The 27981-nt window shown below is 57.7% G+C and overlaps 14 protein-coding genes across 14 annotated transcripts; 7 read left to right on the top strand and 7 right to left on the bottom strand.

The window, feature by feature from the left end:
- Positions 1-6: 6 nt before the first annotated feature.
- On the bottom strand, positions 7-1318 carry SCHCODRAFT_02498721 (uncharacterized protein; the record flags this gene model as incomplete). The annotated part of the gene is made up of 6 exons (XM_003036481.1): positions 7-397; positions 448-539; positions 589-769; positions 817-893; positions 946-1152; positions 1193-1318. 6 exons carry the CDS (start codon positions 1316-1318, stop codon positions 7-9), a joined length of 1074 nt encoding a protein of 357 aa, XP_003036527.1.
- A 76-nt stretch (positions 1319-1394) lies between these two features.
- Positions 1395-4095, top strand: SCHCODRAFT_02621763 (phenylalanyl-tRNA synthetase). Its single transcript, XM_003037828.2, has 10 exons — positions 1395-1486; positions 1535-1590; positions 1638-1691; positions 1739-1767; positions 1814-1949; positions 1999-2265; positions 2314-2555; positions 2605-3010; positions 3066-3447; positions 3502-4095. The coding sequence occupies exons 1-10, from the start codon at positions 1429-1431 to the stop codon at positions 3756-3758; spliced, it is 1887 nt and encodes a 628-aa protein (XP_003037874.1). The 5' UTR covers positions 1395-1428; the 3' UTR covers positions 3759-4095.
- On the bottom strand, positions 3501-4542 carry SCHCODRAFT_01221126 (acyl-CoA N-acyltransferase). The gene has a single exon (XM_003036480.2). It carries the CDS (start codon positions 4497-4499, stop codon positions 3861-3863), a length of 639 nt encoding a protein of 212 aa, XP_003036526.1. The 5' UTR covers positions 4500-4542; the 3' UTR covers positions 3501-3860.
- Positions 4543-4709: 167 nt separating this feature from the next.
- SCHCODRAFT_02621760 (uncharacterized protein) lies at positions 4710-6433 on the bottom strand. The gene is made up of 4 exons (XM_003036479.2): positions 6160-6433; positions 5837-6112; positions 5242-5787; positions 4710-5188 (listed from the first exon to the last, which is right to left on the bottom strand). Exons 1-4 carry the CDS (start codon positions 6362-6364, stop codon positions 4788-4790), a joined length of 1428 nt encoding a protein of 475 aa, XP_003036525.2. The 5' UTR covers positions 6365-6433; the 3' UTR covers positions 4710-4787.
- Positions 6434-6634: 201 nt separating this feature from the next.
- Positions 6635-7612, bottom strand: SCHCODRAFT_02621753 (uncharacterized protein). The gene is made up of 2 exons (XM_003036478.3): positions 7566-7612; positions 6635-7512 (listed from the first exon to the last, which is right to left on the bottom strand). Exon 2 carries the CDS (start codon positions 7474-7476, stop codon positions 6931-6933), a length of 546 nt encoding a protein of 181 aa, XP_003036524.2. The 5' UTR covers positions 7477-7512; positions 7566-7612; the 3' UTR covers positions 6635-6930.
- Positions 7613-7950: 338 nt separating this feature from the next.
- SCHCODRAFT_02621748 (uncharacterized protein) lies at positions 7951-9578 on the top strand. The gene is made up of 5 exons (XM_003037827.2): positions 7951-8430; positions 8602-8816; positions 8875-8993; positions 9047-9460; positions 9517-9578. Exons 1-4 carry the CDS (start codon positions 8119-8121, stop codon positions 9109-9111), a joined length of 711 nt encoding a protein of 236 aa, XP_003037873.1. The 5' UTR covers positions 7951-8118; the 3' UTR covers positions 9112-9460; positions 9517-9578.
- SCHCODRAFT_02499766 (tRNA modification GTPase TrmE) lies at positions 9330-11203 on the bottom strand (the record flags this gene model as incomplete). Its single annotated transcript, XM_003036477.1, has 7 exons — positions 9330-9460; positions 9517-9623; positions 9671-9925; positions 9977-10286; positions 10344-10464; positions 10517-10758; positions 10807-11203. 7 exons carry the CDS (start codon positions 11201-11203, stop codon positions 9330-9332), a joined length of 1563 nt encoding a protein of 520 aa, XP_003036523.1.
- Positions 11204-11322: 119 nt separating this feature from the next.
- On the top strand, positions 11323-13160 carry SCHCODRAFT_02501434 (uncharacterized protein; the record flags this gene model as incomplete). The annotated part of the gene is made up of 6 exons (XM_003037826.2): positions 11323-11484; positions 11535-11777; positions 11825-11943; positions 11994-12086; positions 12132-13025; positions 13076-13160. 6 exons carry the CDS (start codon positions 11323-11325, stop codon positions 13158-13160), a joined length of 1596 nt encoding a protein of 531 aa, XP_003037872.1.
- Positions 13161-13281: 121 nt separating this feature from the next.
- SCHCODRAFT_02498828 (uncharacterized protein) lies at positions 13282-14853 on the bottom strand (the record flags this gene model as incomplete). Its single annotated transcript, XM_003036476.1, has 6 exons — positions 13282-13446; positions 13501-13843; positions 14000-14037; positions 14090-14175; positions 14225-14349; positions 14375-14853. The coding sequence occupies 6 exons, from the start codon at positions 14851-14853 to the stop codon at positions 13282-13284; spliced, it is 1236 nt and encodes a 411-aa protein (XP_003036522.1).
- Positions 14854-16149: 1296 nt separating this feature from the next.
- Positions 16150-18330, bottom strand: SCHCODRAFT_02621741 (FolC bifunctional protein). Its single transcript, XM_050345080.1, has 8 exons — positions 18129-18330; positions 17968-18082; positions 17788-17915; positions 17487-17735; positions 17354-17431; positions 17250-17304; positions 16640-17200; positions 16150-16586 (listed from the first exon to the last, which is right to left on the bottom strand). The coding sequence occupies exons 1-8, from the start codon at positions 18279-18281 to the stop codon at positions 16342-16344; spliced, it is 1584 nt and encodes a 527-aa protein (XP_050200450.1). The 5' UTR covers positions 18282-18330; the 3' UTR covers positions 16150-16341.
- A 384-nt stretch (positions 18331-18714) lies between these two features.
- On the top strand, positions 18715-19387 carry SCHCODRAFT_02499337 (uncharacterized protein; the record flags this gene model as incomplete). The annotated part of the gene is made up of 3 exons (XM_003037825.1): positions 18715-18805; positions 18866-19106; positions 19165-19387. The coding sequence occupies 3 exons, from the start codon at positions 18715-18717 to the stop codon at positions 19385-19387; spliced, it is 555 nt and encodes a 184-aa protein (XP_003037871.1).
- A 414-nt stretch (positions 19388-19801) lies between these two features.
- On the top strand, positions 19802-21285 carry SCHCODRAFT_02598960 (galactose mutarotase-like protein; the record flags this gene model as incomplete). The annotated part of the gene is made up of 7 exons (XM_050344032.1): positions 19802-19891; positions 19947-20087; positions 20143-20290; positions 20341-20480; positions 20533-20833; positions 20884-20974; positions 21027-21285. 7 exons carry the CDS (start codon positions 19802-19804, stop codon positions 21283-21285), a joined length of 1170 nt encoding a protein of 389 aa, XP_050200449.1.
- Positions 21286-21694: 409 nt separating this feature from the next.
- Positions 21695-25224, top strand: SCHCODRAFT_02621731 (uncharacterized protein). The gene is made up of 9 exons (XM_050345079.1): positions 21695-21912; positions 21971-22072; positions 22122-22275; positions 22326-22462; positions 22511-22663; positions 22717-23308; positions 23359-24336; positions 24388-24643; positions 24695-25224. Exons 1-9 carry the CDS (start codon positions 21785-21787, stop codon positions 25114-25116), a joined length of 2922 nt encoding a protein of 973 aa, XP_050200448.1. The 5' UTR covers positions 21695-21784; the 3' UTR covers positions 25117-25224.
- A 279-nt stretch (positions 25225-25503) lies between these two features.
- Positions 25504-27493, top strand: SCHCODRAFT_02621728 (Arginase/deacetylase). The gene is made up of 7 exons (XM_050345078.1): positions 25504-26146; positions 26198-26553; positions 26608-26632; positions 26682-26812; positions 26866-26999; positions 27051-27170; positions 27223-27493. The coding sequence occupies exons 1-7, from the start codon at positions 25879-25881 to the stop codon at positions 27383-27385; spliced, it is 1197 nt and encodes a 398-aa protein (XP_050200447.1). The 5' UTR covers positions 25504-25878; the 3' UTR covers positions 27386-27493.
- Positions 27494-27981: the final 488 nt, after the last annotated feature.

Raw genomic sequence — 27981 nt, 5'->3', positions numbered from 1 at the left:
GTATTGCTAGGTCACACGGCCGTAGTCTTTGCTACCTCTCAACGACTCGAAGCAAGCTGCCACTTCGTCCTCTATGGAAAGGCTCTCGCCTGACGATGGATGTTGTATACTCCCGATGGCGACCCAGTCTCCCACTTCCCTGATGCTGATATCCTTCGGCAATGTCACAGGGCCCTCTACCGACAGACTTTGCCCATCTGTCCTAGGAATGACGACCGACTGCGATTTTTCAACAGCCTCGCGGACATCGCCCATATCTTCGTCCAGAAGGCGCGGAACGGCGACCTCACAATCGGAGATTGTCCCCAATTTGGGTTCTAGCGTTGCGCTTTTTATCCTGAGATACGCGACGGTGGCAAAGTCGTTGTCGGAGTGAATGACCGTCTCAACGTGTTCGCTAGAAGAACAATCAGCTCAAGCCGCATTTTTGTAGAAGCCAGGATGTACAGATGGATACGTTTCTTGAAGAGCGGGCAATCCAGCGTGAGTGTCTCGTATTCCCCTCCTTCGCCGCAAATGTGGGATCCGTAAAGCGTGTTCTGCATGATCTCAGCAAGGCCCTCGCCCATAAATCAACAATCGACCTACCAGCTTCACAAGCGTGGGCTGCATCTCCCCAAGAGTCTTACCCAGGTGTTTTGTCGCCAAACCAATACCAGCGACCTTGATGAGGATGGCCTCCAGTCCAGCGTCGACCATCTCGGAAAGTAGTTCTCCTTGATCGCGCTGCCACAGGTAGCAGAGCGCAGTGAGGCCCAGGCGTCGGCACCTTCGCGAAGGTAAGGTGAACGTATTGAGCTTGTCGGTGTAGCTCACACATGTTCTACGCGAACGCGCTGGTAATTCGACAAGATTGCTCCAGCGGAAACGCCTTGGACATCAGGGTGATGACGCTGTATAAAACATCAGTAAGGATTCAAAAAATAGAGCAAGCAAGGGACGAACTTTTACGTCGTGTAGAAGCTCGTAAAGGTCCTCGGTCTCGTCTCCTTTGACCCCAGAAGATGAGCTGGCTGCTCTACTTCCGTATTCAGATCCCTGCTCAAGCGAGGTCCCAGAGATGACACGACGATAGAGTGGGACGTCAAGGCATTGAGCCACATATTCGATAGCATCCTGTCCGACGGTTTGGTACATATAAGAATCCAGTTCCTCTATGTACAATTTAGATGACGGTCGCGATTCGTGGCACTCGCATACCTTTACCAGGCTCAGGACCAAGTGACGCAGCTGCTACAAGTTCGTGCCCATTCTTTGCGCAATGAATCAGGTTGTAGCAACTGTCCTTGCCGCCGCTGAGAAGGGCGACATATTTCATGATGGCGTTTCGAAAGAACAATGGGCGAGTCTAAGCGCCCGCGTCGATGATCATGATGTGTCCGAGAAAGGAAATCCATTGTTCTTTCCCTCCGCCGTGACTCGATCAAGATGCCCACCGTCGCTGTTGACAAGGAAGACCTATGGGAGCGTCTGGGGCAGAAGTACTGTAGGGAGAACATTTACGCTCTGTGACTGCATGCTGAGGCAAGGACAGCATCTGACGAGTTTGACAAACTATGCTTCGACTACGGCCTGGAATTAGACGAAGATGTATGCCGTGCATGCTTTTCAAAGTATCAGTCCTCACCCTGCATCAGACCACGGAGGAGGTAGAAGAGCTCAAGAAGAAGGGGCTACCCGCGGAACGTCCAGTGCGTCTACAGTCTACAGCCCATACCGTTTGCTGATCGTACTCTAGCAACTCAAAATCGAGGTCCCAGCCAACAGGTATAACCAAAGATGCACATCCACACGGACTCTCAAACTCTGCCAGATATGATCTGCTGTGTATAGAAGGGTTGGCCCGCGCACTTCGCGTCTTCCTGGGGAAGGAGGAGCCGCCGCGGTACAAGCTCGTCCATCCTGCGGGTGGAGACTCTGCCCTGGTAACGGTTAATGTGGACAAGGAGGTGCGTAGTGCTCCTTTATCTCCATAATGCATGCTCATTACTCGTGCAGACTGCGAAGATTCGTCCCTACTTCGCATCAGCGATCCTCCGCAACGTCAAGTTCACCGAGCGATCGTACCAATCCTTCATCGAATTGCAGGACAAGTTACACCAAAATATTTGCCGGAGAAGACAACTTGTTGCCATCGGTACCCACGATCTCGATACCTTGAAGGGACCCTTCCGCTATGAAGCGCGCCCACCGAAGGACATCAAGTTCGTTCCCCTCAACAAGGACAAGGAGTACACGGCGGAGGAGCTCATGACGGTGTACGAGGCGAGTCCCTCAACTTGGAAGTATTGCATTCTGCTAACAGATGTTCAGAAAGAGAAGCACCTCGCAAAATACCTGCCCATCATCCGCGACTCGCCTGTCTACCCCATCATCTACGACGCTGAAGATCGGGTAGCGTCTATGCCCCCCATCATCAACTCCGAGCACAGCAAGATCACTCTGAACACGCGTAATGTGTTCATCGACGTGACAGCCACCGACCAAACGAAGCTGAACATCGTCGTGAACATCGTCGCCACTATGTTCTCAGAATACTGCGCGGAGCCCTACACGTACGTCGTCTCCTTTGACTCTCGTGTATACCCGCCTCACTTCTCGTAGGATCGAGCCCGTCAAGGTCGTCATGCCCGACGGCAAGGCGCACATCTTCCCCAACCTCACCGAGCGCCCCACCTCCGCCCACGCCTCCTACGTCAACTCATGTACCGGCCTCGACCTCAATGCACCGCAAGTGGCCTACCTGCTGAAGAAGATGTCGCTCTACCCCACCCTCTCGGAAAACAATCCCGACGAGGTCCTGCTCAACATCCCTGTCACGCGGCCAGATATCCTGCACGAGTGCGATGTTATGGAGGACGCGGCAATTGCGTATGGCTTCAACAACCTGCCGCACAAGTTCCCGCGAACGAGCACTGTCGCGCAGCCGCTTGCCATTGGGAAGCTGAGCGATGTCATCCGTCGCGAGTGGGCGCTCGCGGGTTGGGTTGAGGCACTCCCCCTGATCCTCGTACGCCTCTTTACCTCTGTTCATGTCTTCATCGCTCTCTAACACACTTCTCCAGTGCTCTCACGAAGAGAACTTTGAATGGCTCAACAGGGAAGACGACGGCAAGACCGCCGTAAAGATTGCCAACCCCAAGAGCATCGAGTTCCAGGTCGTGCGCACCACCCTCCTCCCCGGACTGTTGAAGACGATCCGCGAGAATCGCTCACACGCGCTGCCGATCCACATCTTTGAGGCGAGCGACGTCGTGTTCAAGGACACGTCGCGCGAGCGGCAGGCGCGCAACGAGCGGCACGCGGCCGCGGTGTGGTGCAACAAGACCGCCGGGTTCGAGATGGTGCATGGGCTGTTGGACCGCGCGATGCGGATGCTGGAGGTGCCGAGGATCAGCAGCACGGACTTCAAGGCGGAGACGGGGTATTATATAAAGGAGAGCAGTGGTGCGTTTCTCTATCTGTTTCGACAGAGTTGACAAATGGCTGATTCTCATACAGACCCCGCTTACTTCCCCGGCCGCTGCGCAACTATCCACTACCGCCCCGCCCCCGTCAAGCACACCAAGCTCTCCGAGCTGAAGGAGGACATCAAGGCGACACTCCACACCAAGAAGGATCTCATCATCGGCGAGCTCGGCGTCCTGCACCCGAGCGTGCTCGAGAAGTTCGAGATCGGCTTCCCTTGCTCTGCGGTCGAATTCAGCCTCGAGCCGTTCAAGAAGCAGATGCAGAAGATCTGGACGAACGACGATTAGCCGCAGGTAGAGAAAGGGTATGTAGATGAAAAGTGTATCATTTAAACGCGGTTGTATGTTGTATGAGTACTGTTGTTGTACAAGCAAGCCGAGTGCAGGCGCTTATGCTGCCTGACTTGGGTTCTTCGGGCCCTTGAAATTATCGAACCTCAAGCCCATGTTATTAGCGTCCGCCCCCTCAATCGGCTCAAATCCCAACTTCTCATAAAACGCCCTCGCCGCTGTATTCCTCGGGTCCATCCCCAACCACAACCCCTCCAACCCCTCCCCACTCAGATACTCTACCGCCCTTGCGATGAGCCTCCTTCCCCATCCCTGCCCCTGGTACCTGTCCAGGATGTTGATATGCAAATGCGCCGGGCTGAATGCTATGCATGCCTCTGGCGCGGTAAACATATTTCGCAGCAGCTTCGCGTACTTGAGGTCCGCCTCGCGCGTCGTGCGCTCCGGCGGGTACTCCGCTGCCCAGCGCGGCCACCAGTGCTCCTGCGCGTACGCCTCGTAGGCGCGCGTGTCGGTCGAGCCGACGGTGTAGCCCACTACTTCGCCCGTGATGTCGTCCTGCAAGACGAAGGCCCATGTCGTCGGGAGCTGCACGTAGGGCACGGAGAACACCAGGCCTGGCAGGTCACCGAATTCGTGCAACGCCTCTGCGGACTTGCCAGCATCGGCAGTGAGGAGGCAGATGCGTGACAGCGCAGGGGCGTCTTCCGATGTTGCCTTGCGAATGGTTATCGCCATGATCAGCAAGGGTCGGCGCCAAGATGGTCGAAGACAAGTCGAACACGGCGATAACCATATCAGGAAGCCTTTGTACCTTGCCTCAAAACCGCTTGAACCGGTGGATAAACCGTCCTATCTTCAAAGCAGCGTATGATAAAACGCGACCCAGATATAATGATATGATACTTATAGGTATTGGTACACTGCAACTGTCCGAGCAGACATCATGCAAAGAGATAGGAAACAGACGAACGAATGTACTGGGATGATGTGTGCATGCATGCCCTCTTACACAAGAGCTCCGTATTAGATCAAGCCAGCGGCGCGCAGATGCTCCTGCAACCGCCGCTCGTTCTCCAGTGCCTCCCGCAGGATCCGCTCCCGATTCGGGTCATTCGGGTCGATCTCGATCGTCAGGTCGGCCTCCTCCCGCGCAGGAGCATGACCCTCCTCTACAGCCTGTAGATGGTGCGAGTCCTCATCATCGTGATTGCTGCGGCTGAGGCCAAAGCCCGTGCGGAAGAAGTCGCCCGCGGAGCGGGAGGGCAACTGCACGCCAAACGCACGCTCGATACGTCCAAGCAGTGCCTGTTCCTGCTCGCGGGCGGCAGGAGTCAGGTTAGCAGCTTGCTGCGAGGTGAGAATCCCACGCTCCCAACGCTTTACACGCCAGAAGCCCAGCACGGAAGTCAGAAGGATGAACCAGCCTGATGCGACGATGATGAGTACACCGGAAAGGGGTACAGCGGTGGTTACTTACCGACGGTCATCAGGAAGAACGAGAGCCATTCTGTCGTAGCATCGGCAACGAGCTGTGAGGCTTGCTCCTCAGTGAGATTCGCAAACGGCGATGTCGAGTTATCGGGGAAATCGCCGCCATAGAACGAGTCAGCCTCGGCAGCCGTCGAGAAGGATGGACGTGGCTCCTCTGGATTACTCCATGAATTCTCGTCTTGTAGACCCGATGTGTTGCTGTCCAACCGATTCCGTAAAGCAAAACCGTACTGGATGAGCGTGACACCAAGACCCGCGCGCGAGCCAAGCCGCGCAGCGTGCGTCGTGTGAAGGACGTAGGTGAGGAGGAAGCCGACGAACTGGAAGGATATCGAGACGAGCATGTTCCACATGAAGCTGAACACCGTACCCGTGGGCATCGAGTCCACGAGCATCTCGCCCGCCACCTCGGGGGAGAACGCGGCGTGGACGGTGTTATCCCAGTATGGCGGGACGGAGTCTTGCTGTGCGGCTTGATACGAGGGCGGTGCTTCTGCTCGTGTGTCTTCGGGGACGATATACGTATCGTCGCCTGCCAACGCAGTGAGCTGGCGGTCGAGCATGATATACGGGCCACACACCTTCGTTGATCCGCACAGGCGCTGTCGGCTTAGCAGATACGTTGGCAAAAACGCCGTCGTTCGACGTCCCGCCGCCTATCGGGCCTGTCGGGCGCTCGTAGTCCAGCGCGAATCGGCGCACGATTGTGGTCGGCAGAACGGACGCGGCCTTCCTCCTCAGCCAGTTCCCCCGCGTCGTCGGGCGCTGGGGAGCTTCGTTGTCGAAATCGGGGACGACGCCGTTGTCGTTGCCCCAGTGGTTGGGGAGCGCCCTCGTCGTCGGGCCCGGGGGCGAGCCTGCGGGGGATTAGCGATTGCGATGCACAGCATTGATGGCTTCGCACCGGGAGGGGGCATGCTGGCGTAATCAAAGTTCTCAAAGTCATACGAGGCAGGGAGCGGCGCGTTAGAGGGCGGAGGACTGTGCATGGGCGGCGCAGCCGCGGAGGCGCTGTGGCCCGAGGGATTGAGCGGGCGGGTCTCGGCGGCGGCGTCGTCATCGTTCAGGCCGTCGTCTTCGTCGTCGCTGCCGGCAAAGGCTTCGTCCATTTCGCGGGATGCATCGTCGACGGGATTAGAGAGTGGCGCATATCTGTGGGACATCTAGATGTGGGATATAGGCAGACGACGAGGAGGAGATGACGGTCAGAACGAGGTCGCCGTCGCTGAGTTTCCCAGGTCCCTCACGCACGTGCTTCCAAAAGCGGAAGTTTTGCTTTGACATCTAACTCCCTTTGGCAGTATCTATTATGGCCCCATCCACGCCCCATCACCAACGAACTTTTTCTTGACACTGACCTCGCCATTCGGGCCACGTACGTCCACGTCGAACCACTTGAATCGGCTGATAACTAGTGACTATATCGATACAGGGTGAATAAGATATGTACTACGATGCTCGAAAGCGAGGAACTATGATGAGTGCTCAGTGCTGCAATCCGAGATGAATGTCCCACTGAAGACGTTCACAAGAGGTAGGGGATACAACAGGGTATCGAAGCGATACAACAGGGTATCGGATGCGATGCGACTGTACGATGCAATGTTACACTGTGGGCTTCTGGTCAGCCCTTGTCGAACGGGCCGGGGACTATACTATGGCGACTCACCGAAAGCTAGTGGACAGCGCTGTATTCGCTCCTGTTCGCGTGGCGCACGAGCCGCTCCAGTCTCCGGCAGCTGTTCATGCGCGTCTCCGTCAACGTCCGGTACAGGTCGAGCATGTCGACGCGGGGCTGCGCCCAGAGGTACTTCAACTCGCGCAGCTGGCGCACCCGCCGGACGATATCCTGCTTGGGCGACTTCGGCCGGTGGGGCAGCGACCTGCCCTCCATGCGCGCGCGGAGAGCCTTCTTCTTCTGCAGCACGACGTCCGACGCGGACGAGCTTCGACGCCGAGACGGGGGCGGCTCCGCGTGGTGGATCATGGCGCGCGTCTCTTCCTCCTCTTTCACGGGTATAGGGGATACGGTCTCGACCTCGGGCGAGTCGGCGGGAGAGGACTGGAATGAAGACGAGGAGGTGTACGGCTCGTCCTCCTCCATGGGGTCGACCTCCTCCTGGTCTTCGATGACATCGTGGACAGCCGCGCGGGCGGCGCAGGCCCACATCTGCTGCTGCTGGTAGTAGACGACGAGGGAGTCAAGCATATCTGTGGCCATCTCGAGGGTGGGGTGTCTTATAGACGGGTAAGTGCGCTGCGGAGGGTAGGTGAGCGCGCGACAGCCGGGGGACGACGAACGCGACGCACTATAACGCTAATTGGTTCGTTCAAGTGTGTCACATAAAGTGGGGGGTATGAGAGTACTCGCGTGCAGCATGGGCGCGCTTTAATATACGAGTTCAGTCCTAGGCTCTCGAACTCTAACCACTGTAACCTCGCGTCGAGGCCTATGATTCACTGATACAATCTGTAGACGGCCATTGTCCAGACCAACCAGCGACCTGCGTCTGTACCCACGTGAGCTTCGGAGATTTGTAGCTCAATATTCTCGACGTCGACCAGGCCAAAGCTTGAGAACTGTCTGTGTGAAGATGCAGAAAAGGCCACTAGATAGATGCGTTCTGAGTACTCCACAAAAGCCTGAAGGTGCTGTTGAAAAAGGAGTGGAGCCCGAGGAGAGGGGCCAGACGACGTCCTCGGCAACGGCCGCGACTCTCCCATTGGCTGCAGTCACGTTTTTTGAGCCCGAAAAGGCAAGTGAACGGACCTCGTCTCGACCACGTCTGTCACAGCACCGGGCAGATCTCGTCCTGGCCCTGTCAGTCGCCACGCAACGTTTCTGCCCCCAACAGCCGCCCCCATGAGACTCCAACCGCTTCTCTCTGCTCTTCTCGGTCTCGCCGCTACGAGCCACGCCGCGGAACTAAACGTATACCACCGGGTGCTCTCGCGCGACGCGCCTGCGGGAGAATTCACCCTCCGCGGGGTCGTCTCCACCTCCAGCAGCGCGGGCGGGCCCACGTACGCCTCGACCGGCTCGCCCGCTGACGCACTCACGACCCTGGCACGCGCGCTCCCCGCGTCTGCCTCCGACGTTGCGCTGTACCAGCTCGCCCTCGCCCCCGCGGGCGAGACGTCCCCCGAGCGCTGGCCCACGTCGTCCGTCAAAGCCGTGAGTACCTTTCCCCGCTTCGTGCCGAACAGACGTATGCTGCCCCGGCCGGGCGCGCCTGCGGCACGCATAACGACGCCCCGCCTCGCCAAGTCTGGCCCCGTATTCTCTACCCGACCCCAGTCTGGGGCGTCAGAGCTGGGGCACAGTGGCTGACACATTTCCCCGCAGTGCCAGCTCGCGTCGGCCACCTCCGAGATGCTTGTCCTCCACACTGCGGAGGACGCGCGCGGGGACGCGACCCCCTTCGCGGTCGACTTTTTTGTGGCGCCTGGTGGGTCGTGCAAGCCGGAGACTGAACTTGTGAACGCCCTGGAGGCATACGCAGCACGCGCGGACACGCTGAATCGTACCGTGACCGTGCGTGGGCCTACCCTGCCCCCAGTGTGCGTGTTTTCGTGACCTTCTCTCGTGCCACCGTGGTGGGCTGACGCCACCCTGCAGGCCAGAACTGCGCGCGCCACCCCAGCTCAGCGCCGAGGGCGCCCCAGTACAGCCGCCTCCCGAGAAGTCGTTCATCCAGAAGTACTGGATGTACATCGCGGCTGTTCTCGTCTCGATACGTACGTCGGCCATCACGTTCCCTGATTGTCTGCTGATTCAGGTGCTCGTGCAGTCATCATGGGCGGCCCAGAAGATATGCCGGAAAAGGGCGAGGGCAGGAAACCCGCCGCCCCTTAGGTGGCCTGGGCATAACAAACGTTCTGCGCCGCACGAGGAGTGCTCTACTCCGAGTAGGCATCGAGTCATTTGGGTTGTACGAACACTGGTTGGCTGCACAAAATCACAGCGCTTGTGAGGACCCAATGGCCCATCTGATATTGCGAACTAGACATTGTGGCCATCCGGCCGAGAAGTTCAGAAGACCGTTGGATGCACTCTCACTACTGAGTGCGCGCCTACTTCCCAATACAGAAATCATTGAACACGCTGTCGAGGATGTCCTCAACATCTATGTGACCCGAAATTTTCCCAATTGCCTGTGCGGCGTAGCGAAGCTCTTCTGCTCCCATTATCACATCTTCGTCGGCTGGGAATGGGTGCGTTAGCATTGGACGAGTGATAGGGCCGCTCTAGAATACATACAGGACTCGAGGAATGCCTGAACGAATCGCGCGGCAGACTCCAGGTGCACGCGGTGGCGTGCGTGGGTAATGAGAGGCGGGTCTTCAGATACGCCGTCGAGATGGTAGCTGGGATCCTCAGTATCTGGAATGTTAAAGGGGTAGAAAATACTCACCGAGACTGTAGCTCGGTCGTGAAGCCGTCAATGAACGAAGAGGTGCCCTCCTTCGTTATCAAGCTAGTGACCCATGACCTGGGCACAGTCGCGGCTGCCCTTAACTGCTCAGGCGTAGCAAGGTCGCTCTTGTTGAACAGGAAGTACGTTTCTGGCGTGATCATGGTCTTCACGTATTCTGGAACCTGGATGCCCCCATCTCGAACACAGTCGGGCAGAGATAGAATGCAGAGCGCGACGTCAGCGCCCTCGATACTGAAGGTCTCAATCAGCCTTTGGGGCGACCCTATAGCCGACCCCACTCACGCTCGCTTTGCACGCTCTATCCCAATAGCCTCCACCTCGTCCTGGGTGGCACGCAGGCCAGCCGTGTCTGACACGCGGATGGGGAGTCCGCCGAGGTCGAGCCCAAGCTCGAGGATATCGCGCGTTGTCCCGGGGACAGGCGTCACAATCGCTGCTTCGCGCTGCGCGAGGCAGTTCAACAGACTGCTCTTCCCAGCGTTCGGCGGCCCAAAGAGCGCGAGGCGCACCCCCGCGCGCACGATCTCGCCGCGTCGGCCGTCGGCGAGGTGTCGGTGTAGGGATGCGAGGAGCTCGCGCGCCTCGGTGCGTGCTGTGGGGGCGAGGCGATCAGCGAGACGACTGCGCTGCGCGCTGTGTCTGCGCGTACCTTGGTCGAGGACCCCTTCCTCGATGTCGTCGCCCTCGCCGAAGTCGATGAGCGCCTCGACTTGGGCGAGGCAGTGGATGGCGCGATTGCGGAGGTCTTCGTAGAGCGCACGATTACTGCCCTGAGGAGCGAGTCAGCCTATCTGCGCACCCGAAGCACGCGTACGCGCGCACCCTCGCAGCATTCAGCGCGATGCGCCGCTGGCCCTCCGTCTCGGCGTCGATGAGGTCCTTCAGGCCCTCCGCCTGGGTGAGGTCGAGGCGGCCGCCCAGGAAGGCGCGCTTCGTGAACTCGCCCGCTTCTGCTGGCCTGCAGAATGGAAGCGCCGAGATGGCCGACAGAAGCGACGACACGATGGCACGTCCGGAGTGCACGTGCAGCTCGACGACGTCCTCGGTCGTGAACGACTTTGGGCCTTGTCTGGTCAACAAAGGGAAGGCCCAGGCGGGATTTGCGCGCTTACCGCGGAAGTAGATAGCCAGTCCGTCGTCTATGGGTTCCTTATGACTCGGGTGCACGACGCGGCATCGGTAGGCACGCCATGGTTTTGGCAGTGAAGACTGCTGGCGGCCTTGCAATACAACAAGTTTCGCCCATGCTTGTAAGGCGTCTGGACCAGATATCCGTATGACAGCTATGCCGCCTCGTCCAGGAGGTGTAGAGAGTGCGTAAATTGTCTTTCGTTGGGCATCCGAGAGGGTGAGCCCTTTGGCAGGGGGTGTACGCCTGGATAGACTTGTCGAGAGCGACCGAGTTGGCAGAGGAGAAAGCTTTGAGATTACGAGGCCCCTGCAGACGCTGCTACCTTTCAAGACGGCAGAGGATGTACAACGAGCAGGAATCCTGAGCGAGCGCCACATGTGCGGACTGAAGTTCGAAATTTTGGAATAAGCGCCCGTCACTCGGGCCGACGAGCCGCATTCGAGTCACGCACGCCACAAGCAACAGCGACGGGGAAAGCTCTTCAACGTCAACGACGATGGCGGAGGCACTACAACAACTCGTTCTCGACACCTTGGACAGGGAAAAGGAGATCAAGGACACCAGGTCCCTCACGATACCAGGGCAAAGTCAGCCAGCGACCTCTAGTGATGCTCAGATCGCCATCCTCGGCGCGCTCAACTCCTTGTCGAGTCGGGAGGTGCGTCGGAGTAGTGACATACAATATTCTTGGGCTAAGCCGCTGCTCAGATGATAACATATGACACTCATGAAGTCTTCACCTATGTCTTGACTGCAGAGGGACAGCAGATCGTGAAGGAGGGATCGCACGAAGCGCGGGTATGGCATGCTGTACCACCGAAAGGGCAGGGCGCCCCCCTCCTCATACCTGCGTTGAAGAAGGCTGTTGGTGATGAGACCGCAAAAGTGGGGCAAGGGCGCGCTTTCAAGAATGGATGGATAGGCAAAGAGGGAGATGGCTTGGTCAAAATCGTGCGTTTGCCCATTCAATCCTCTGAGCATACGCTAAACCTACGTAGGTGTCAGAAATCCAAGATCAGACACAATTAGACCTCCAGGAGATCGAGACGACGGGGACGCTGAAGTCGGGCGAGAAGGTGCTTGCCGATCTTAAGAAACGGAAGCTGGTCGTGCAAAAGTGCGTTCACCGCGATCATGCGCGTATCCCTCGACTGACTGGATGTGAAGGAAGGGACAATGGTTCACCGTCCACAAGGGCCCGAACTTCAGCACATCTACCGCCAAACCTGAGACCGATCTCACTGCCGATATGATAGCATCGTGAGTCGTCTCCCTCCTCAAATGTGCATCACTGACCTCGTACAGAGGATCATGGAAAACGGCCAACTTCAAGAAGTACAACTTCGAAGCCGACGGCATCCCCACCGCAGGCGGCGCGCTCCACCCCCTGCTCAAAGTCCGCGAAGAGATCCGCGACATCTTCCTCGAGATGGGCTTCTCCGAAATGCCCACCCAATCCTTCGTCGAGTCCGGCTTCTGGTGCTTCGACGCGCTCTTCGTCCCGCAGCAGCACCCCGCGCGCGACCTGCAGGACACCTTCTACCTCTCCGACCCCAAGGAGTCCAAGGCGCCCGACCACGAGTACTACAAGCGCGTCTCGACCATCCACGAGCACGGCGGCTTCGACTCGATCGGCTACCGCGCGCCCTGGCAGCCCGACGAGTCCCGCAAGCTCCTCCTCCGCACGCACACCACCGCCTCCTCCGCGCGCATGCTCTACAAGCTCGCCGCAAAGTGCAGGGGGGAGGAGACCGAGTCGGACGCGTCCGAGTTCACGCACGGCGCAGCGGACTTGACGGCAACTGGCGAGCCCGCGCGCGACGACGGCTTCCGCCCCGCGAAGCTCTTCAGCATCGACCGCGTGTTCCGCAACGAGACAATGGACGCGACGCATCTCGCGGAGTTCCACCAGGTCGAGGGCGTCGTCGCGGACCGCGGACTCACGCTCGCCGACCTCATCGGCTTCATGCGCGTCTTCTTCGCGAAGATGAGCATCGAGCAGGTGCGCTTCAAGCCCGCATACAACCCGTACACGGAGCCTTCCCTCGAGATCTTCGCCTTCCACCCCATGCTGCAAAAGTGGGTTGAGGTCGGCAATAGTGGTATGTTCCGACCAGAAATGTTGGAACCCATGGGCTTCCCCAAGGACGTCCGCGTCCACGGCTGGGGGTTGAGCTTGGAGCGACCGACTATGATTCGGTATGCCGTCTCCTTCGCACCTTGCTACCATCGCTTACCTCTGCCTGCAGGTATGGCATCAACAACATCCGCACGCTCGTCGGTCACAAGACGTCCATTGAGGCAATCGAGAACTCTGCCGCTGTCATGTTCTGAGCAGATTATACTAGATGTTTTACAGTTGTATATGTAACCATGTACGATACAGAAAGGAATGTGTAGCTGCAGTCTATCACAGTGTAGGGGTATCTCATACGTCTTCAGTCTCCATCGACGGTTAGAAGGAGAAGACGGCGGCGTTCTTGCGCGATCCGAACGTATACACAAGCGCCTGACTCATGAACAGCCCAACAGTGATACCGATTGTGACCGCAATCATCGCGCCTCCAATGTCGATACCACTGCCGCTTGCAGTGATACCTCCCGCTTGCGACAAGCCAGACTATACGAAGACGATCAGTCGCAGATTTCAGCATACGTTGAACTTCCCACTTACAGGTACCAAGAACAACACACCCGTCACCATAGACGTGAACGCAGTCCCGCCCATCTTGCGCGAGTACACGTTCCCCAACAAGCCCACCGTAAACGCCCCAATCGCGCTCACGACATCCGACCGGTTGAAAATATAGTGATTCGCCAGCTTGTTCGCCACGTACGAGCAGCACGAGATGACCACCATCACCGGCAGCTGCTTGCTCCTGAAGGGCTGCAGGTTCGCGAGGGAGGAGAGCGTCGAAAAGAGGGGCACGATGATAGCCGACGTCCAGATGGGGAAGGGCTGGAGGTACCATGGGAAGCTCTTCGGACGGTAGCACCCGTTGATGACGTTCGTTTGGCTGAGGGGGACGGAGTGCGTAAAAGTCCAGGTGCCAGTGACGGGGATGCTGTTGTTGACCGTCCCGTTATCGGCCATCCAGCTACCCGTCAGTGCGACGGTGGAAGAGATGTTGGCCGAGAGCTCGTCGAGTTGGCGTCGCATGCCTTTGTCGAACAGAAGATAGAAGTCAGAGCCGATCTGGAGACCGAAGCCCTAGACCTGGCATCAGCAAAGGGTACCAGAAACATGCAGCTGGGTGACGCACAAGGAAAAGGGTATAGATCAGAGCGTAGACCATCTTGACACTACCACAGACGATGTTTTTCGAGGCCAGCTCCAAGGAACTACTCACTGCAAAATTGTTAGAAGTTGACACTGCGGAAGGATACCATACACTTACGAATGAGGTATCCGGGTAGAATACCAACGATGCCCGCGGAAGAGATGGCGCTGTAGCAAAAGATCCTAGATCTGATGCTACTCAAGCCACGAGCAGTGAACGACACGAAGATGGCGACCGTAATTCTGAAAGCAGATTAGCAGCTTGTACACAACCTCAAGCCTGTATACGCACTCAAAAACATTCGCATACAACGCGCTCTTCGTTGCGCACAGTTGCAGTACCGATAGCACAAACGCACCGGCCCCAGCGATCCACATGTCTATAAAAGACCCACCAAAGGCAAGCGGGCAGATCAACGCCGACAAACAGAAAGCGAGGAATATCCGGAAGGGAACTGGGTATGTTGGCGGTGCCTCCAGCAGGTCGTGCAGTTGCTCCTTCGCCTTCTTCGCCGACACCTCGTCGTGGACAACTGTCCGGTAGATCATGTGCACCTTGTGCAGAGCACCCAAGGACAGACGACTGTGGCACTTGACAAAGTGAGTCTCGGAGCAGTTCGATTCCTGGTCGCCAAAGGAGCAGATGATAACGCTGGGGAGATGGATGAACTCGGCTTGGACCTCGAGGATGCGAGCCGCCGCGTTGAGTTGAGACTCGATACGATGAGATGGGGCCCCGAATGTCATGAGCGCACGAGCGAGCTTGATCAGAAAAAGTTGACGCTCTTCCATTGCTACGAACACGATGGTCAGCTTTGACTCGTTCAACCGTTGTCAGTACTCACAAGAGATATTGAACTCGATCTTAATCCTTTGCAGATGCTTGCGACGCGTCCGATAGTCCATCTGCCGCAAAGTGTGCTTCCGGACGTCCTCTGGATCTTCTAACTGGTTCGCCTTCTTGCCTGTCACGATAGGATCGTCAGGGTCCAGCCCCTCGAAGTCCGAGTTGTTTGAGACGAAAGACGCCTGAGACTGGTAGTGTGGACGTCGCCGCATGTTTTCCTCGTCGTCACCCGAGCCGCCGTAGTGTCCCTTGTCCGGATCGTCATCCCGAAGAGCGTAGAGTTCGCGCATGTACGTCGTGAGTCCGCGAGTCTTCGAGGGTCGGCTTTCGGCCTCGTCGACTTCGGCGCGATTGTCTTGACTCTCGATATCATCGACGTCGTATTGGTTGAGCTTGGGAGAGTCAACGAAGCTGACCGATCGACGCAGAGCAGAGCGGCGAGTGACAGACGCAGGGTGGGCTATATGGGCGCCGTTGATTGGATGGGCAGCAGCGGGCGGTTCGATTTCGTAGGGATGCTGGTACGAGGAGAGCGAGTATCGTTGGTCTACATCGTCTGGTTGGACGCGAGGGTAGGAGTTGCGAAGCGAGCTGCGAGGGGAAGCGTCGTAGGCGGGTCCGTAGTTCGCGCGAGAATCAGCACCAGGAGATGCGTGGCGAGCGTTCGGGCCGAGCGCAGCAGCAGGCCTAGGCGGGACCGGCGCTTGGCGAGGGTTGCTTTCAAAGTCGTACTGGATGGGCAGCTGCCACTGAGGCGGGGCTTCGCGGTCGTCCTCCCTAGCAGTCTGATCGTTCGAAGGAAGGTGTTCTACGAAGCGCGAGTGGTGGCCTTGTTGCCCGCGAGCGTAGTCCGAGTCCCCAGCGTGTTCCTCTCTCCGCTCAGCGTCCTCGTAGGCGGCATCCGGCAGGTCGTTGTCCTGCACGCCCGTGAAGGGGTTGTTTGACGACGTGGGGTAGTGCAAGACGTCGCGCTCGTCGTCGACGTCGCCCGGAGGTTTGAACGAGGAGTACATCGGCGGTCTGGATTCACTTGGTCAATGAGCGGGAGGGCGAGCAGGACGCTGCGCAGTCCGTTGACGGAGGGAAACAAGATGCCTAACCCGTGACCGCGTACAGCGCGCGATCTGCGCCCACCCGCGCAAGCAGCAGCAAATAGACTCGCTCGCCACAAATCAAGCTCAGGCTCGGGCGTCGGAGAGAGGAACCCGGGTAGCCAAAAAGGATGCGTAGTGCGACAAAGCGAGTACATGCGTTGAGCGTAAGTAACATGATACAGATAAATTACCCTGTTGAAGGTGTGAGTAGATGAGGCCCTCTAGATATGCGGGCTAGAATGATGGCAGCGCGGCGGACGTACAGCACAAAATATCTATGGGATGCAAGAGAGTCTATAGCGCAACATCAGACAGCCCCGCCACCTCGATGACACCGCCAACGAGATGCAGACTGCCAGTGACCAGAACCTGGTTAGCTCCGGAAGAGCGCACAATCTTCACGGCATGCTCGATGGAAGGCAAGACATGAACACGCTCTGTTGGGAAGTCGGGTACAAGTTCCCTCCATGCGCTCGCCAACTGCTGCTGAGTCTTCAACTCGGCAAGGTCGGATTCAGGGATTGCCTTGGTCGTTAGATCTGTGAATCGTTTGATCAACAGGCATTCACTTGTGAAAAAAACGGGTACATACCGCCCTTGAACCCGCCATCCGCATAAGTGACGTTCGCGCAGAAGACAACACGGTCAAAGAACGTCGACAACGATTCCCCCTCGCGCCCATGCAACTTCAGCTGCGCGGCGACCTTCTCCAACATCGTGCCCAAGAACGACGGCCCAGCACGACCGCTAGTGCAGTTGAAGATCAACACGCGTGAAGGCTTCGCAGGCGCAACCGACAGCCCAGGTATCCTCCACCGCTTCGCCAACGCGGAGAACCACCCAGCTTCCGGCAGCTGCAACTCTGGATCGACTTCAGGCGACGCAGTGAGGCCAACACGCGGCGAGGTGTACCACTGCATACAGCACTCGAGGCTTTCCACGGTGTGCGCGCCATCGAGGTACCAGGTGACGGGGTACTTGGGGTCTTGCACGGTCTGACAACGTCCTGGCCAGCGCGCCTTCTGAAGACCGCGGACAACGGGAGGGGAGAGGACTTCGCTTTCTCGGGGAACGACGCCCTTGGCTGCCAGGAATTCGTGCGCAAGGTGGGCGGCTAGGTTGGCGTTTTGCAACTGGTGAGTGCCGGGGAGCCCTTTGTGAAGGTCAGACGGCACCAACCGAAGTCTGACGACACGCATTACCTAGCTTGACCTTGGACAAGCCTGGCATGAGCGGCACGACGGTGAAGCTGGACGCCTGAGCATATAATCAGCATTGATGTATCGTACAACTTGATAACGCATACCTTCAACTCTTGCGCGCGCTGCTGAAGGACCTCCATGCCTTCTGGCGGCTGATCTACAGTCAAGGCAGGCACGCCTTCCTAAGGACGAGGACAAATCAGCACTAGAGAGCCAGATGATGTTGGAGAGACGCACCTTGTAGATGCCGCTCTTTTGCCATGCAATATCTCGCAGGGTCTTCCCCAACACAGCGACATGATCAATGCCCAGTGCTGTCACCCCGGCTACCACAGGCTTTGGTACGATGTTCGTGCTGTCGTACGTGCCCCCGACACCGACCTCCAAGATGGTCGCATCAACCTTCATTTGCAGGAAGGTGTGGAAGGCCATGAGGGTGACAAAGCGGAAGTACCCTGGCATGACGGTGGTGCTGGGGAACTTCCTCTGTAGCAAGCAGTCAGCATGGTTCCCTCATTGATAGTATATGAAGGCGCACCTCGGTGTTGGCCTGCAGCCTATCCCACACTTCAAAGAAGTACTTTGCGAAGTCATCCTCTGATATCGGCTGCCCATTGACTCGTATGCGCTCGCGCACCGCGACAAGGTGGGGAGACGTATAGAGGCCTTCATAGACGCGTTAACTGGGTATTAAAGCGCGCATGGTATTGCCACACACCGATCTTCCACTGCGGTACAGCTTCCCGTATGATCGAGTCGGTAAACGCGCTCGTCGAGCCCTTCCCCTTCGTGCCCGTGATATGCACCACGTTCAACGCGTTCAGGTCTTCCGTCTACCACATAGTTAGCCTATATCCCTCCCTCCAGCACCCCACGCACCTTATACCCAATCCTCTCCAGATACTCGACCATCTCCGGGATCGCAAACTCGCTCAGCCGGCCACCCGACGCGCGCACGGCCTCCAGCGCCGCCGCGTTCGACTGCAGCGAGTTCAGGCAGTCCACCGCATCCCTATACGACCTCGTCGACATCGCGTGCTGCGTGAGGGGGAGCACGAAGAGGCGGGGGAGCCGAGTACGGAAGATAAGAGATGCCCGCCTCATCAATTCTCTGTTGTGGCGCCTTGAGCGCCGAAAAGGGGCAAAGCTCCGCGGGAGCACGTGGGAAACAAAAACAGAAACAATTGAGTTCGTTGGCGGGCCCGCGTGCGTGACTCACGCGTGCATGTTGAACTTGGACCCTGACATTTCCGGACGCCACTATGGACAGGTTCGTGACGACTACGAAGCGCGGGGGCGCGTCGGCGGGCAAGGTTAAGGAGGAAGAGAAGCCCAAGCGATTCTCTCCCTATGATGCTGACGAGCGGCCGGCTGCGAAACGGTGAGTGCAGTCTCAGCGAGGAACAAGGTATCGGGGCTAATGGCCACTCGTAGGAAGAAGTTTACCATCGAAGGGGCCGATAAAATGACCCATTCGCAACTCACCAAACGTCTGCTGAGTACACTGGGCGAGGAGACGAACCCCATCACTCACTCAGATGCCTACGAGCGCGCAGGTGCGCGGCAGATGTTGTTTGCCACTCCTTCGCACACGCTGATACACCCCCTTACAACAGAACATATTGTATCTTTATCCACTGGCCACCAAGTCTCCAACGGTGGCTTCAAACGCACCGCGAACGGCCGACGCGAATACCTTGAAGATCGCACCGAGAAGCTCGCCGTTCAGAAGAGCGAGGCCGCCCCCACCGAATCTCAGCTCCTCCGCGGCGTGCGCATATACCTCAACGGCTACCTGCGCGGGACGACCGACATCGAGATGAAGCGTGTGGCCGCTCGGGCCGGCGCTACGACGTTGTGGGTGCCCACCTCGCCACAAACCATCACCTGATGCTCATGCCGTGTTTCTCTGCAGACCGACGCCGTCCGGCGCAACCCACATCGTCACGTCTATGCCGCTGAGCGGTTCGAAGACGCAGAAGTTCTTGACGAAGAAATCGAGGACGCCGATCCAGGTTGTAAAGCCCGAATGGGTGACGGAGAGCATCGCGGCTGGCAAGCGCCTCCCCGAGCACCGCTACGCGATCATAGAGGACAAAACCACCAAGACGATGTTCGATTTTGCAGTCAAGAAGTGACGATCACATCTGTATCCATACGCCTAGAACAGAACACGTACTGTACACCTGCACCTCGCCGCCTCGGCTATAAACAGTCGAGTTCGGACGCGTACATAAAGCACTTCCCGCAGATACCCACACTGTATACCACCCAGTGACCCACTGTACTATTCTATCCCTGCACATGTGCTCCGTTCCTGCATACACGCCCGCCTTTGCAAAGCCCAAGGTCAGCTGGTCGTTCGCGGCGCGTCCCAGCCGTGCGAGCCCGCCGCGCCACCCCATGGCACACCGTCATCGCATCAGCGGTCGGCGGTCGCTGAAATTCCCCGCCTCGTCATGGGACCGCGTACGCGCCATATAAACCGCGCGCCCGCTGCGCGTCCAGTCCTCTCTGGATCTCCTAGCTCCCCAGAGTCCTTCTCGACACCCATGGCAGGCTTAAAGACTCTTGCAAGGGCTGGTGTGCTGGTGGCTGCGGCTCTTGGGAGCAGCGCAGCACTGGCGGACAATGGGACGGATGTGAGTAGGGTGGTATATTCGCGAGGAGATGCACCGAGGTTGACGGGGTCTGCAGCCGCTTGAGACGGTGAACATCACCGCGCCGGATGGCTCGGCTCGGGCGAGCTTCATCGCGCATGGCGCGGCCGCGACGAGCTTCTGGGTGCAGGACAAGTACGGCGAGTTCAGGGATATCCTCGTCGGCTATGAGAACAAGGTAAGCATCGGGACTGTCCAGTTGCTGAAAAACACACGCTCACCCGCAACTCCAGTCGGACTACATCGCCGCACGCAACTACTTCGCGCCCATCGTTGGCCGTTACGCGAACCGCATCCGCAATGGCACCTTCACCATCCCCATCTCGAAGAACGCGGAGGGGCCAGGCGAGAAGTACCAGGTACCGGAGAACGAGCACAACGGTGAGTGAATCTTGATGTTTCGTGACGCGTCCGTATTGACTTCGGCGCAGGCACGAACTCCCTCCACGGCGGCGACAAGGGCTTCGACACCCATGTCTGGAGCATTGTCGATAACGGGACGGACTTTGTCAGCTTTGGGATGGTGGACCCAGCAGGGAACCAAGGATTCCCGGGCACGGTCATCACCACGGTTAGCCCACCTTGCTTGTCCTCCATCAGAGTATTCTGAGACTTTGGCCTAGGTGACCTACACCCTGGGCAACTCCTCCGTCTTCAACACATCCATATCTGCAATCGCCACGGAGAAGACGCCAATAATGTTGAGCGCGCACCAGTTCTGGAATCTTGAGGCGTACAACGAGACGCAGGACTTGAGTGGGCACATCGCGCAGATCCAATCATCCAGAGTGATTGCGACGGATGGGAACCTCATTCCGAACGGCTCGTTCATTGATGTGGAGGAGACGGCGTTGGACTTCCGCCAGGCGAAGTCGATTGGCGACTCGATCAACGCGACGGCGGAGGCGCAGTACTGTGGTACCGGTACGTTCGTGGTCCTGTTGGCATGAAATGTTGGACTGACCCTCGTATAGACTGTGTAGGGTTTGATAACGCGTGGGTTTACGACAACAACACTGGGGACGCACCTGTTCTGTCTGTGTGGAGCGAAAACTCTGGCATCCGGTACGTCGATCAGACGAGTAGCAAAGTGCGCACTCGCTGACGATTGCTTCAGTCTCGATGTCTTCACGAACCAGCTAGCGCTGCAAATCTACAGCTGCAACGCTGAATACAACGCGACGAACCCAACACCCCGCAAGAACAGCCAGGGCGGCCCCGACGCATACATCGAGGACCACTCCTGCATCGTCCTCGAGCAAGAGTCCTACCTCGACGCGATCAACAACCCGGAGTATGGGATCGACGACATCTATGGCCCTGACAAGCCGTACTTCTGGCACTCTTCGTATGTGTTCTCGGTCATCGACGAGTGATCGTGTATTGGATGTTCTAAACGACATTGACATACTGTAACGAACGTGCAACGCAATAAAAACATCTGGAAAGGGTATCAGAGAAAGTTCGTAAACAACAAAACATGGGTCAGGGCATCCAAGCGTATATAGGATGCCAGGGTAGGTTGTCGTCTGAGCGCAGAGAAAACCCCACACTTGGACTGGTGCACAGCAAAGATTCATCACAGAAGAATAAAGGGCAGAGACTCACCATATCATGTCCATCGCGAGTACATCGAGGGTGGGGGAGAGGAAGGTGGCGGTCAGGAGCAAGAGGGACAAGAAAAAAATTCCGGAGATGGGAATCGCGGGTCCACGCGAGCCATCAAAGCGTCAACAGGGATCAATAGACCCCGTCACCGGTCGCGCTGCTCTTATACCTCCCCTACTCATGTACCCCATCTCCCCCCGTATATGATCTCCGCTTAATCAGCTTGCGCCTCTCGTTTGACTCTCTATCTCACTTTCTGCCGCACCCATGAATATATTCACCCCCAATCATGTGCAGCTGCTCAACGCCTGCTACCCGCCGACCTCGGCGCTCCTCACGTCGGGTCCTGGTTTTAATCCGAATTCACAGGAGCTGAGCAAGCTCACTTACTATGCGTGCGTGCCCGTAAACCACCCCCGGAGATCCAGAGCGCTTATAGGAGACCTTGTGCAGGCTGAACCACCCGGCCAAGTTAACGAAGCTCGGCAGTGAGCTGGATAAGAGGATCAAGTACGAGGCGCGCAAGGCGCAGGCGGGGAACATGCGCTCCAAAGTGTGCGTGCGATACAACATGCTGTGGCGAACTGGGCTGACGCCTCAATAGTCTGGTGCTTATGGACTTGGCCGTCTACCGCGCGCTCGCGACCGAATGCCGACGCGACATTGCCCTGCTTTCCCCCTCCCTCATGTCATCCATCGGCGAAGTGATGCGCTGCCTGTCTCAGGATCTGGAAGTCGCTGCGCGCGCCGCGAGTGTGGTACGCCGATCACCTCAATACCCTGCGCGCCACGTACTAATTCTTGGTAGTTTACTGCGTGGACGACGTATACGGACGGTCATCTGATAGGCGCCGACGCAACCTTCACTCAGGATTACCTCGCAGTGCTTCAGCGCTTCTCCGAGCTTGCCTCTAGCTCTGCCTCGGATCATGAGCTACGCAATAGGTCCGACAACTTCCCCGTTCACGCGATGTGCACTCATCAGCTGCCCAGGACGCGCCTAGTCGGATTCGGCGCAATCATGGGCGCACTAACGTCCGAAGCGCTCTACAACGACTCCGCCCAGTTCCGCGAGCAGGTTTCCATCCTCATGCGGCCGATCCTCGTAAACATCTTGCAGGCGGACCTGCACACCCTCTCTGAACAGTGAGCGCCATTATGCGACACCTCGGCGATCTCATCTTACTGACTTCTCGTAGGGCGCATCACATCAAGGAATCCCCGATATCCCCCTACCTGGCCGAGTTTCGGACGAGACCCACCATGGAGCGCAGAGCGGCGTCAATACACCTGCACATTGACGGCGAAAGGGGACCCTCCAATAAGGATGTCTCCAACGCTGCATTACATGCACTCTTGTCGCTGCTAGACCACGTCAACGGCGGGCAACTCGGCTACATCATGCGCTCGGCCTTCGACAACCTGGACGGCTTGAATGGGTGGATACAGAAGGAGCACTGCTGTTGGCTTGCACAGAAGGCCGCTGACTGGGCGCGCTATCAATACAGATATGCGGTGCCGACCTGGCTTGTTGAACGCTTGCTGGAAAGCCAGGAGACGCCTACGGCAACACCACAGCACACAGCGCTCGTGTCTATGGTCACGACGGTCTTCAGCTCGCCTACGCCCCTCATCAACCTGTCGACGTCGGATATAATATCCAACCTCATCACTTTCCTGATCAAGCGCACGCATGTGAATGCTACTGACACCCTGCTGCCCTCGCTTGTGGAATGCATCTCGTCTTTGGGCTGCCATGTTTACTACGCGGACCAAATTCAGGACCTTGCGGTACGTAGCTGCATGTATGACGTCTACTAGCTGCTGACTTTTCTTTGTAGGGCGAGCTCATCAGTCGATTGACAGCCATCGAGACGAAAGACATCTCTTCGGCAAGCAAGCCAGAACACAATCAGAGCAGGGCAGAATCTATTCGCTGTCTACTCGCGGGCCTTCTGGGACTCATCGTGTCTGCCAACAAGCACGAGCCACAGCAGAAGCAGCGGCGTGACTCGCGCGCCCGCAGCCCAACGATGTCCATTTCGAGTCGGCATCGCGTCTCCTCCGAGACGGACGGGGTTCCCAGGGAGCGCGTTCCTCGGCGAACTCGTGTGCTACCCTCGGTCTGGCACGACACGCTTAGCTTGCTGTGCGATCCCGAGTATGCTGTGAGGGCCGACTACGCGGACGCGCTGAAGTTCTACCTGGCGGAGGAGATGCCCAAGGACGAGGAGCCTGTCGCCGAGGGGTCCGAACAGGCACCGCAGCCCTCCGAGGACGAGGTCCAGAGAGCAACAAACTTAGCCATGATCCTGCAAGGCAGCGACGGCGGGACGAAGCTAGTACAAGCCGTGCACGCGTACTGCTACCTCCTCGCGACGACCTCTGCACTCGAGCGCACAGTTTCTCCGCAGCCATCGCCCTCCGGTCGTTCCTCCCCATCCGCCTCGTCGCGCAAATTCGACACCGGGACGTCGGATGCGGCGACGCGGCGCTCGTACGCGCCGATCCGGGGGCGCAAGCTGTCGGTCGTGTACCGGTTGCTGGACAGGGAGACGCCGCGCGTGACGGCGTCCGCATCGGCGAACTTATCCGACTACGCGCATATTCTGGAGGTGCAGACGGTCTTGCATCAGCAGTCGCCGGTGAGGGCGTTGATGACGGGTGTGCCGGCGCTGCTGGCTATGGCCAACACGACGGAGACGGAGGATTCGGGGGCGAGCCAGCATGTTGCGGCGATACACCTCGTGCTTGCCGAGCTCTGGTTGCGGATAGGAAAGATTTGGAAGTGCGATGATCTGGTCAAGCTGGCGGAGGCGGTAAGTCATGCTAATTCACACTGTGGATGGAGACTTATGGTCGTTCTTCAGGCGCTATCGACGAAGCCCGCTTGGCTTACTCTTCCGCCGTCGCCAGAGGCCCAGGTTGGCACCTACCATCCACCACAAGAGCCTGTCGACTTCCCGACTGCAGACAATGACAGCATATGGCGTGGTGTCGACGCTCAGTCGGCAATCATGTCGCTCATATCGAGCGCTCACGTCCAGCGTGCGACCGGCATAGATCAGCAGGGCCTTTTGAGACGACTGGGCGCTCACTGGACTGCCGACTCCGCCCTTCTTGACAGTACGCTACTGGCAGCCTTGATCGCACTCCTCATGCTCATTTTCGCTTTAGCTGTCGAAAAGTCCTCGTCAACGTCGTCTTTGAAGGACGAAGGTGTCTCACCTTTGCTCAAGATTACGCCGGCCCTCATGCGTGTCGAGAACAACATGTCTATAGCCAGCCTTGCGCGTTCAACGCGCGGGGTGGGCGTCACTGACTTACGGGAGGCGCTCGAGGGCCGGAATAGCGTCACGCTTTCCAGCACCGCGCTCGCGAAGCCCGCGTCCATCTCGACCGCCGACCACGGCTCCTCCGTCTACGAGGGCGGCAGCCGCCTCACGCCGACGCGCTCCCGCAACCGCGCCAAGCGCGCACCGCCAACGCGCCCGGGCGAGGTGCGCGACGTGCTCAGCAAGCTCGGCATCGGGAAGCAGACGCCGAACCTGCTCAAGTCGACGCTGCAGCGGCCCGACCAACGGCAAGTCACCGCCTGATGCATGGTAGACTGCGCTGACGTGCGAGGACGTCCTTAGAGGTCACGGCGGGAAGGACTAGCACGGGAACGAAACTGGCACGAGGAAGACCAGGGCTGTCGATAGGTATATAGCGCTCGACCACGGACTAGTTCGATGTATCACAGGAATACCCCCGCTATCCGTACGCTTTCGACGTCGTTTTCCATATCTTACTGACACGCTGGCCAGGATGTTGTGAATAGAGTGCACCTGGGATAGCTTTTGAATGGACTCTGCATGGTAGACCGCTGTTGGATATAACATAGGTGTTGGAGCAACTAACTTACAGTACAACCGAATTCGCATTTGTGCCTGATCGCCTGAGTGGGTCCCTCGGTCACTGTCACGGTCACATCGCACTTTTCCTTCTGCCTTCGCTGTTTGACTTGCAGCGGTGTTCTCACCGGACGCTTGCTAGTAATCAAGATGCACGCGAAATGTTTTGGGGACGCAACTCAGGGAGTGCGAAGCTAAGTCACGACAATCTCGAGACTTGCAACTGCAGATTCGTCGAGGACACCCAGGTTGCCACCCGGAGCGGGTTCTTCGGTGTCTTCAGGTTGACTCTACAGCTTCTTATCTTGCAGTCTTGGTCAGGAGTCGGCCGAGTACCTCAAGGCTATCTATGCCGGGGAGGCCCTCCGAACTGGCCTCCTCATGCGCGCTTATCATACTAGCGGCCTTATCATGGAAGGATAAATACTGCGATGTCTCCGTCCACCTCATTCCCCGCGTACCATCATGCAGGTCCTCCGCCTTCTTCCTCTTGTCCTTGCCAACCTCGCTCTTGCGTCGCAGACCCCGCTTACTGCGCCGGACGCGGAGCGCGTGGTTGACGTGAGCAAGGAGCCATGGACGTCCAAGTACGGCTCGCAGGAGGACCTCGGGTACAGCGGCCCGCTCAGCTTCAGCCACATGCCATACTCCCGCTGCCTCGACGATGCGAATGCGAGATTCGACATCGCCATCCTTGGGTTCCCTTTTGACACGACTGTCTCGTACCGGCCAGGTACGTACGCTCATTGTTCGTCCTACCCTCTTTCGCTGAGCTCATATGCAGGCGCACGATTCGGCCCCTATGGCATCCGATCTGGCTCAAGGAGACAACGTCCGGATGGCTGGACACTCGCATGGGGCCAGAGCCCTACTGAGCTCGGTGCATCCTTGATCGATTGCGGCGACGTTCCCCTGAGCGCGTACGACAACCTCAAGGCGCTCGACCAGATGGAGGCCGCATACACGACATTATTGGGCCGTCCGGTTGCAAGTGCTGCGAAGGCGACCCGTATCACGTCTCGAAGCGCATCTCTCGCGCTCGACGGTATACCGCACCCTGCGATCGTGACGCTTGGTGGTGACCATACTATAACGCTTCCCATCCTGCGCTCCCTTTCGAAGTTCTACGGAAAGATCTCGGTGAGCGTGATTATATATACATATTGTTCGGTATGAGCTTACGCATCCATATAGGTTATCCACTTTGATTCCCACTTCGGTGAGCTTACACCCGCGGGCTTGCGTGCTTTTGCTCATCAATGTCACAGATACGGGCAAGTCGGGAAATGAGACCGGCAAATACGAGCGCATCACGCACGGCTCCTACTTTACTGTGGCGTACGAGGAGGGCCACATGACGAACCGTAGCGTACACGGTGGTATCCGGCAGAAGATGCGGGTTCGTTGTCGATTCCCCCTATTATGGCGCGTTTTCTCTGACCTGGTGCGCAGGACCACCTTCAGCTCCGCCACGATGAGGATGTCGGCTTCGAGGTTATCAGCGCAGAGGACATCGACGACTACGGTCTCGACAACGTTGTCAGCGCTATTCGTGCGCGTGTCGGCGACACACCTGTCTATCTCACGTATGCTGAACGCGACTTGTTTTGCTTTTGCCTGATCTCACCACTATTCAGTCTCGATATCGACGTGATTGACCCGGCCTTCGCCCCTGCTACGGGCACGCCCGAGGCTGGCGGCTGGTCAGTACGCGAGATGAAGCGCATCCTGCGCGGACTGACTGGGCTGAACTTCGTGTACGTGGCCTCCTGTGCATATGCTGACAGTCTGTACTGACCTTGCATGCAGGGGCGCGGATCTGGTCGAGGTCGCTCCCGCATACGACAATGCCGACGTGACGAGCATCGCTGCCGCCGATCTCGTACACGACTTCCTCGCGATGATACAGATGGATGCCCCCCCGCCGAAGCACAACGGACCCTTCCTTATGAAGGGCAAGGCAGAGTTGTAAATCGATGAGGACCGCCTCTACTGTGCTCGCGAGACGTACATGGAATGCGTTACAAGCGTAGACAAATCGTGTACATCTAGGCATCCATTCTGTAAACTTGTATCGGTCTTTGACGATGGGAGAGACTGAATAGGTTACTTCAACAACAAGTTCGCTCCAGCCGGCTGCAGCTTCTCCCTAGCTCCCATCTATGCCTTGTCAGATTTGCGATGCTGCCAGTTCCGAGTTGCAATCGTCTCCTTGAGCACTGTGTGGACCCCAATCCCTTCCTCCCGGCCTCCTGCGCGGAAGCATATCTATACCTTCGGGCATGGCTACTAAATCTCCTTCCGTTTCGTTGTCGGTATATAGCCGAATTCGAGCGTCTGTAACAGAGGAACGTGGACACCATTTAGCAATGCTACGTGGAGCTACAAGGCAAGCAATATGACAAGACTATCTACACGCTTGTTCATTCATACTCTCTTCTGGCCATCTATCTGGCCTTCAACAAGTTACATACCTTGTCGACACGTCGCCTCACGAACGGTCAGCCAGAATTAGGCCTTCGCGATACAGATACAAAGCATGTAAACTATGGTTATTTCATGCCTCAT

Source organism: Schizophyllum commune (assembly GCF_000143185.2).
Source record: "Schizophyllum commune H4-8 unplaced genomic scaffold SCHCOscaffold_5, whole genome shotgun sequence".
Taxonomy (NCBI): domain Eukaryota; kingdom Fungi; phylum Basidiomycota; class Agaricomycetes; order Agaricales; family Schizophyllaceae; genus Schizophyllum; species Schizophyllum commune.
Note: the sequence above shows the minus strand (reverse complement) of the source record. Positions and strands in the feature narration are given on the sequence as shown.

Coding starts and splice junctions, on each gene's coding strand:
- SCHCODRAFT_02621763 (XM_003037828.2), top strand. CDS start 1,429: ATGCCCACCGTCGCTGTTGACAAGGAAGACCTATGGGAGCGTCTGGGG. Junction 1,692..1,738: donor GGCTACCCGCGGAACGTCCA/GTGCGTCTACAG, acceptor ATCGTACTCTAG/CAACTCAAAATCGAGGTCCC. Junction 2,266..2,313: donor AGCTCATGACGGTGTACGAG/GCGAGTCCCTCA, acceptor ACAGATGTTCAG/AAAGAGAAGCACCTCGCAAA.
- SCHCODRAFT_01221126 (XM_003036480.2), bottom strand. CDS start 4,499: ATGGCGATAACCATTCGCAAGGCAACATCGGAAGACGCCCCTGCGCTG.
- SCHCODRAFT_02621760 (XM_003036479.2), bottom strand. CDS start 6,364: ATGGACGAAGCCTTTGCCGGCAGCGACGACGAAGACGACGGCCTGAAC. Junction 6,113..6,159: donor CGCCAGCATGCCCCCTCCCG/GTGCGAAGCCAT, acceptor AATCCCCCGCAG/GCTCGCCCCCGGGCCCGACG. Junction 5,189..5,241: donor GTTCTTCCTGATGACCGTCG/GTAAGTAACCAC, acceptor TCGTCGCATCAG/GCTGGTTCATCCTTCTGACT.
- SCHCODRAFT_02621753 (XM_003036478.3), bottom strand. CDS start 7,476: ATGGCCACAGATATGCTTGACTCCCTCGTCGTCTACTACCAGCAGCAG.
- SCHCODRAFT_02621748 (XM_003037827.2), top strand. CDS start 8,119: ATGAGACTCCAACCGCTTCTCTCTGCTCTTCTCGGTCTCGCCGCTACG. Junction 8,817..8,874: donor GGGCCTACCCTGCCCCCAGT/GTGCGTGTTTTC, acceptor GCCACCCTGCAG/GCCAGAACTGCGCGCGCCAC. Junction 8,994..9,046: donor GGCTGTTCTCGTCTCGATAC/GTACGTCGGCCA, acceptor GTGCTCGTGCAG/TCATCATGGGCGGCCCAGAA.
- SCHCODRAFT_02621741 (XM_050345080.1), bottom strand. CDS start 18,281: ATGTCGACGAGGTCGTATAGGGATGCGGTGGACTGCCTGAACTCGCTG. Junction 17,736..17,787: donor GGCTGCAGGCCAACACCGAG/GTGCGCCTTCAT, acceptor TGCTTGCTACAG/AGGAAGTTCCCCAGCACCAC. Junction 16,587..16,639: donor GGATGGCGGGTTCAAGGGCG/GTATGTACCCGT, acceptor AACGATTCACAG/ATCTAACGACCAAGGCAATC.
- SCHCODRAFT_02621731 (XM_050345079.1), top strand. CDS start 21,785: ATGAATATATTCACCCCCAATCATGTGCAGCTGCTCAACGCCTGCTAC. Junction 22,276..22,325: donor CTGCGCGCGCCGCGAGTGTG/GTACGCCGATCA, acceptor AATTCTTGGTAG/TTTACTGCGTGGACGACGTA. Junction 23,309..23,358: donor ACCAAATTCAGGACCTTGCG/GTACGTAGCTGC, acceptor TTTTCTTTGTAG/GGCGAGCTCATCAGTCGATT.
- SCHCODRAFT_02621728 (XM_050345078.1), top strand. CDS start 25,879: ATGCAGGTCCTCCGCCTTCTTCCTCTTGTCCTTGCCAACCTCGCTCTT. Junction 26,147..26,197: donor GACTGTCTCGTACCGGCCAG/GTACGTACGCTC, acceptor GCTCATATGCAG/GCGCACGATTCGGCCCCTAT. Junction 26,813..26,865: donor GTATCCGGCAGAAGATGCGG/GTTCGTTGTCGA, acceptor CCTGGTGCGCAG/GACCACCTTCAGCTCCGCCA.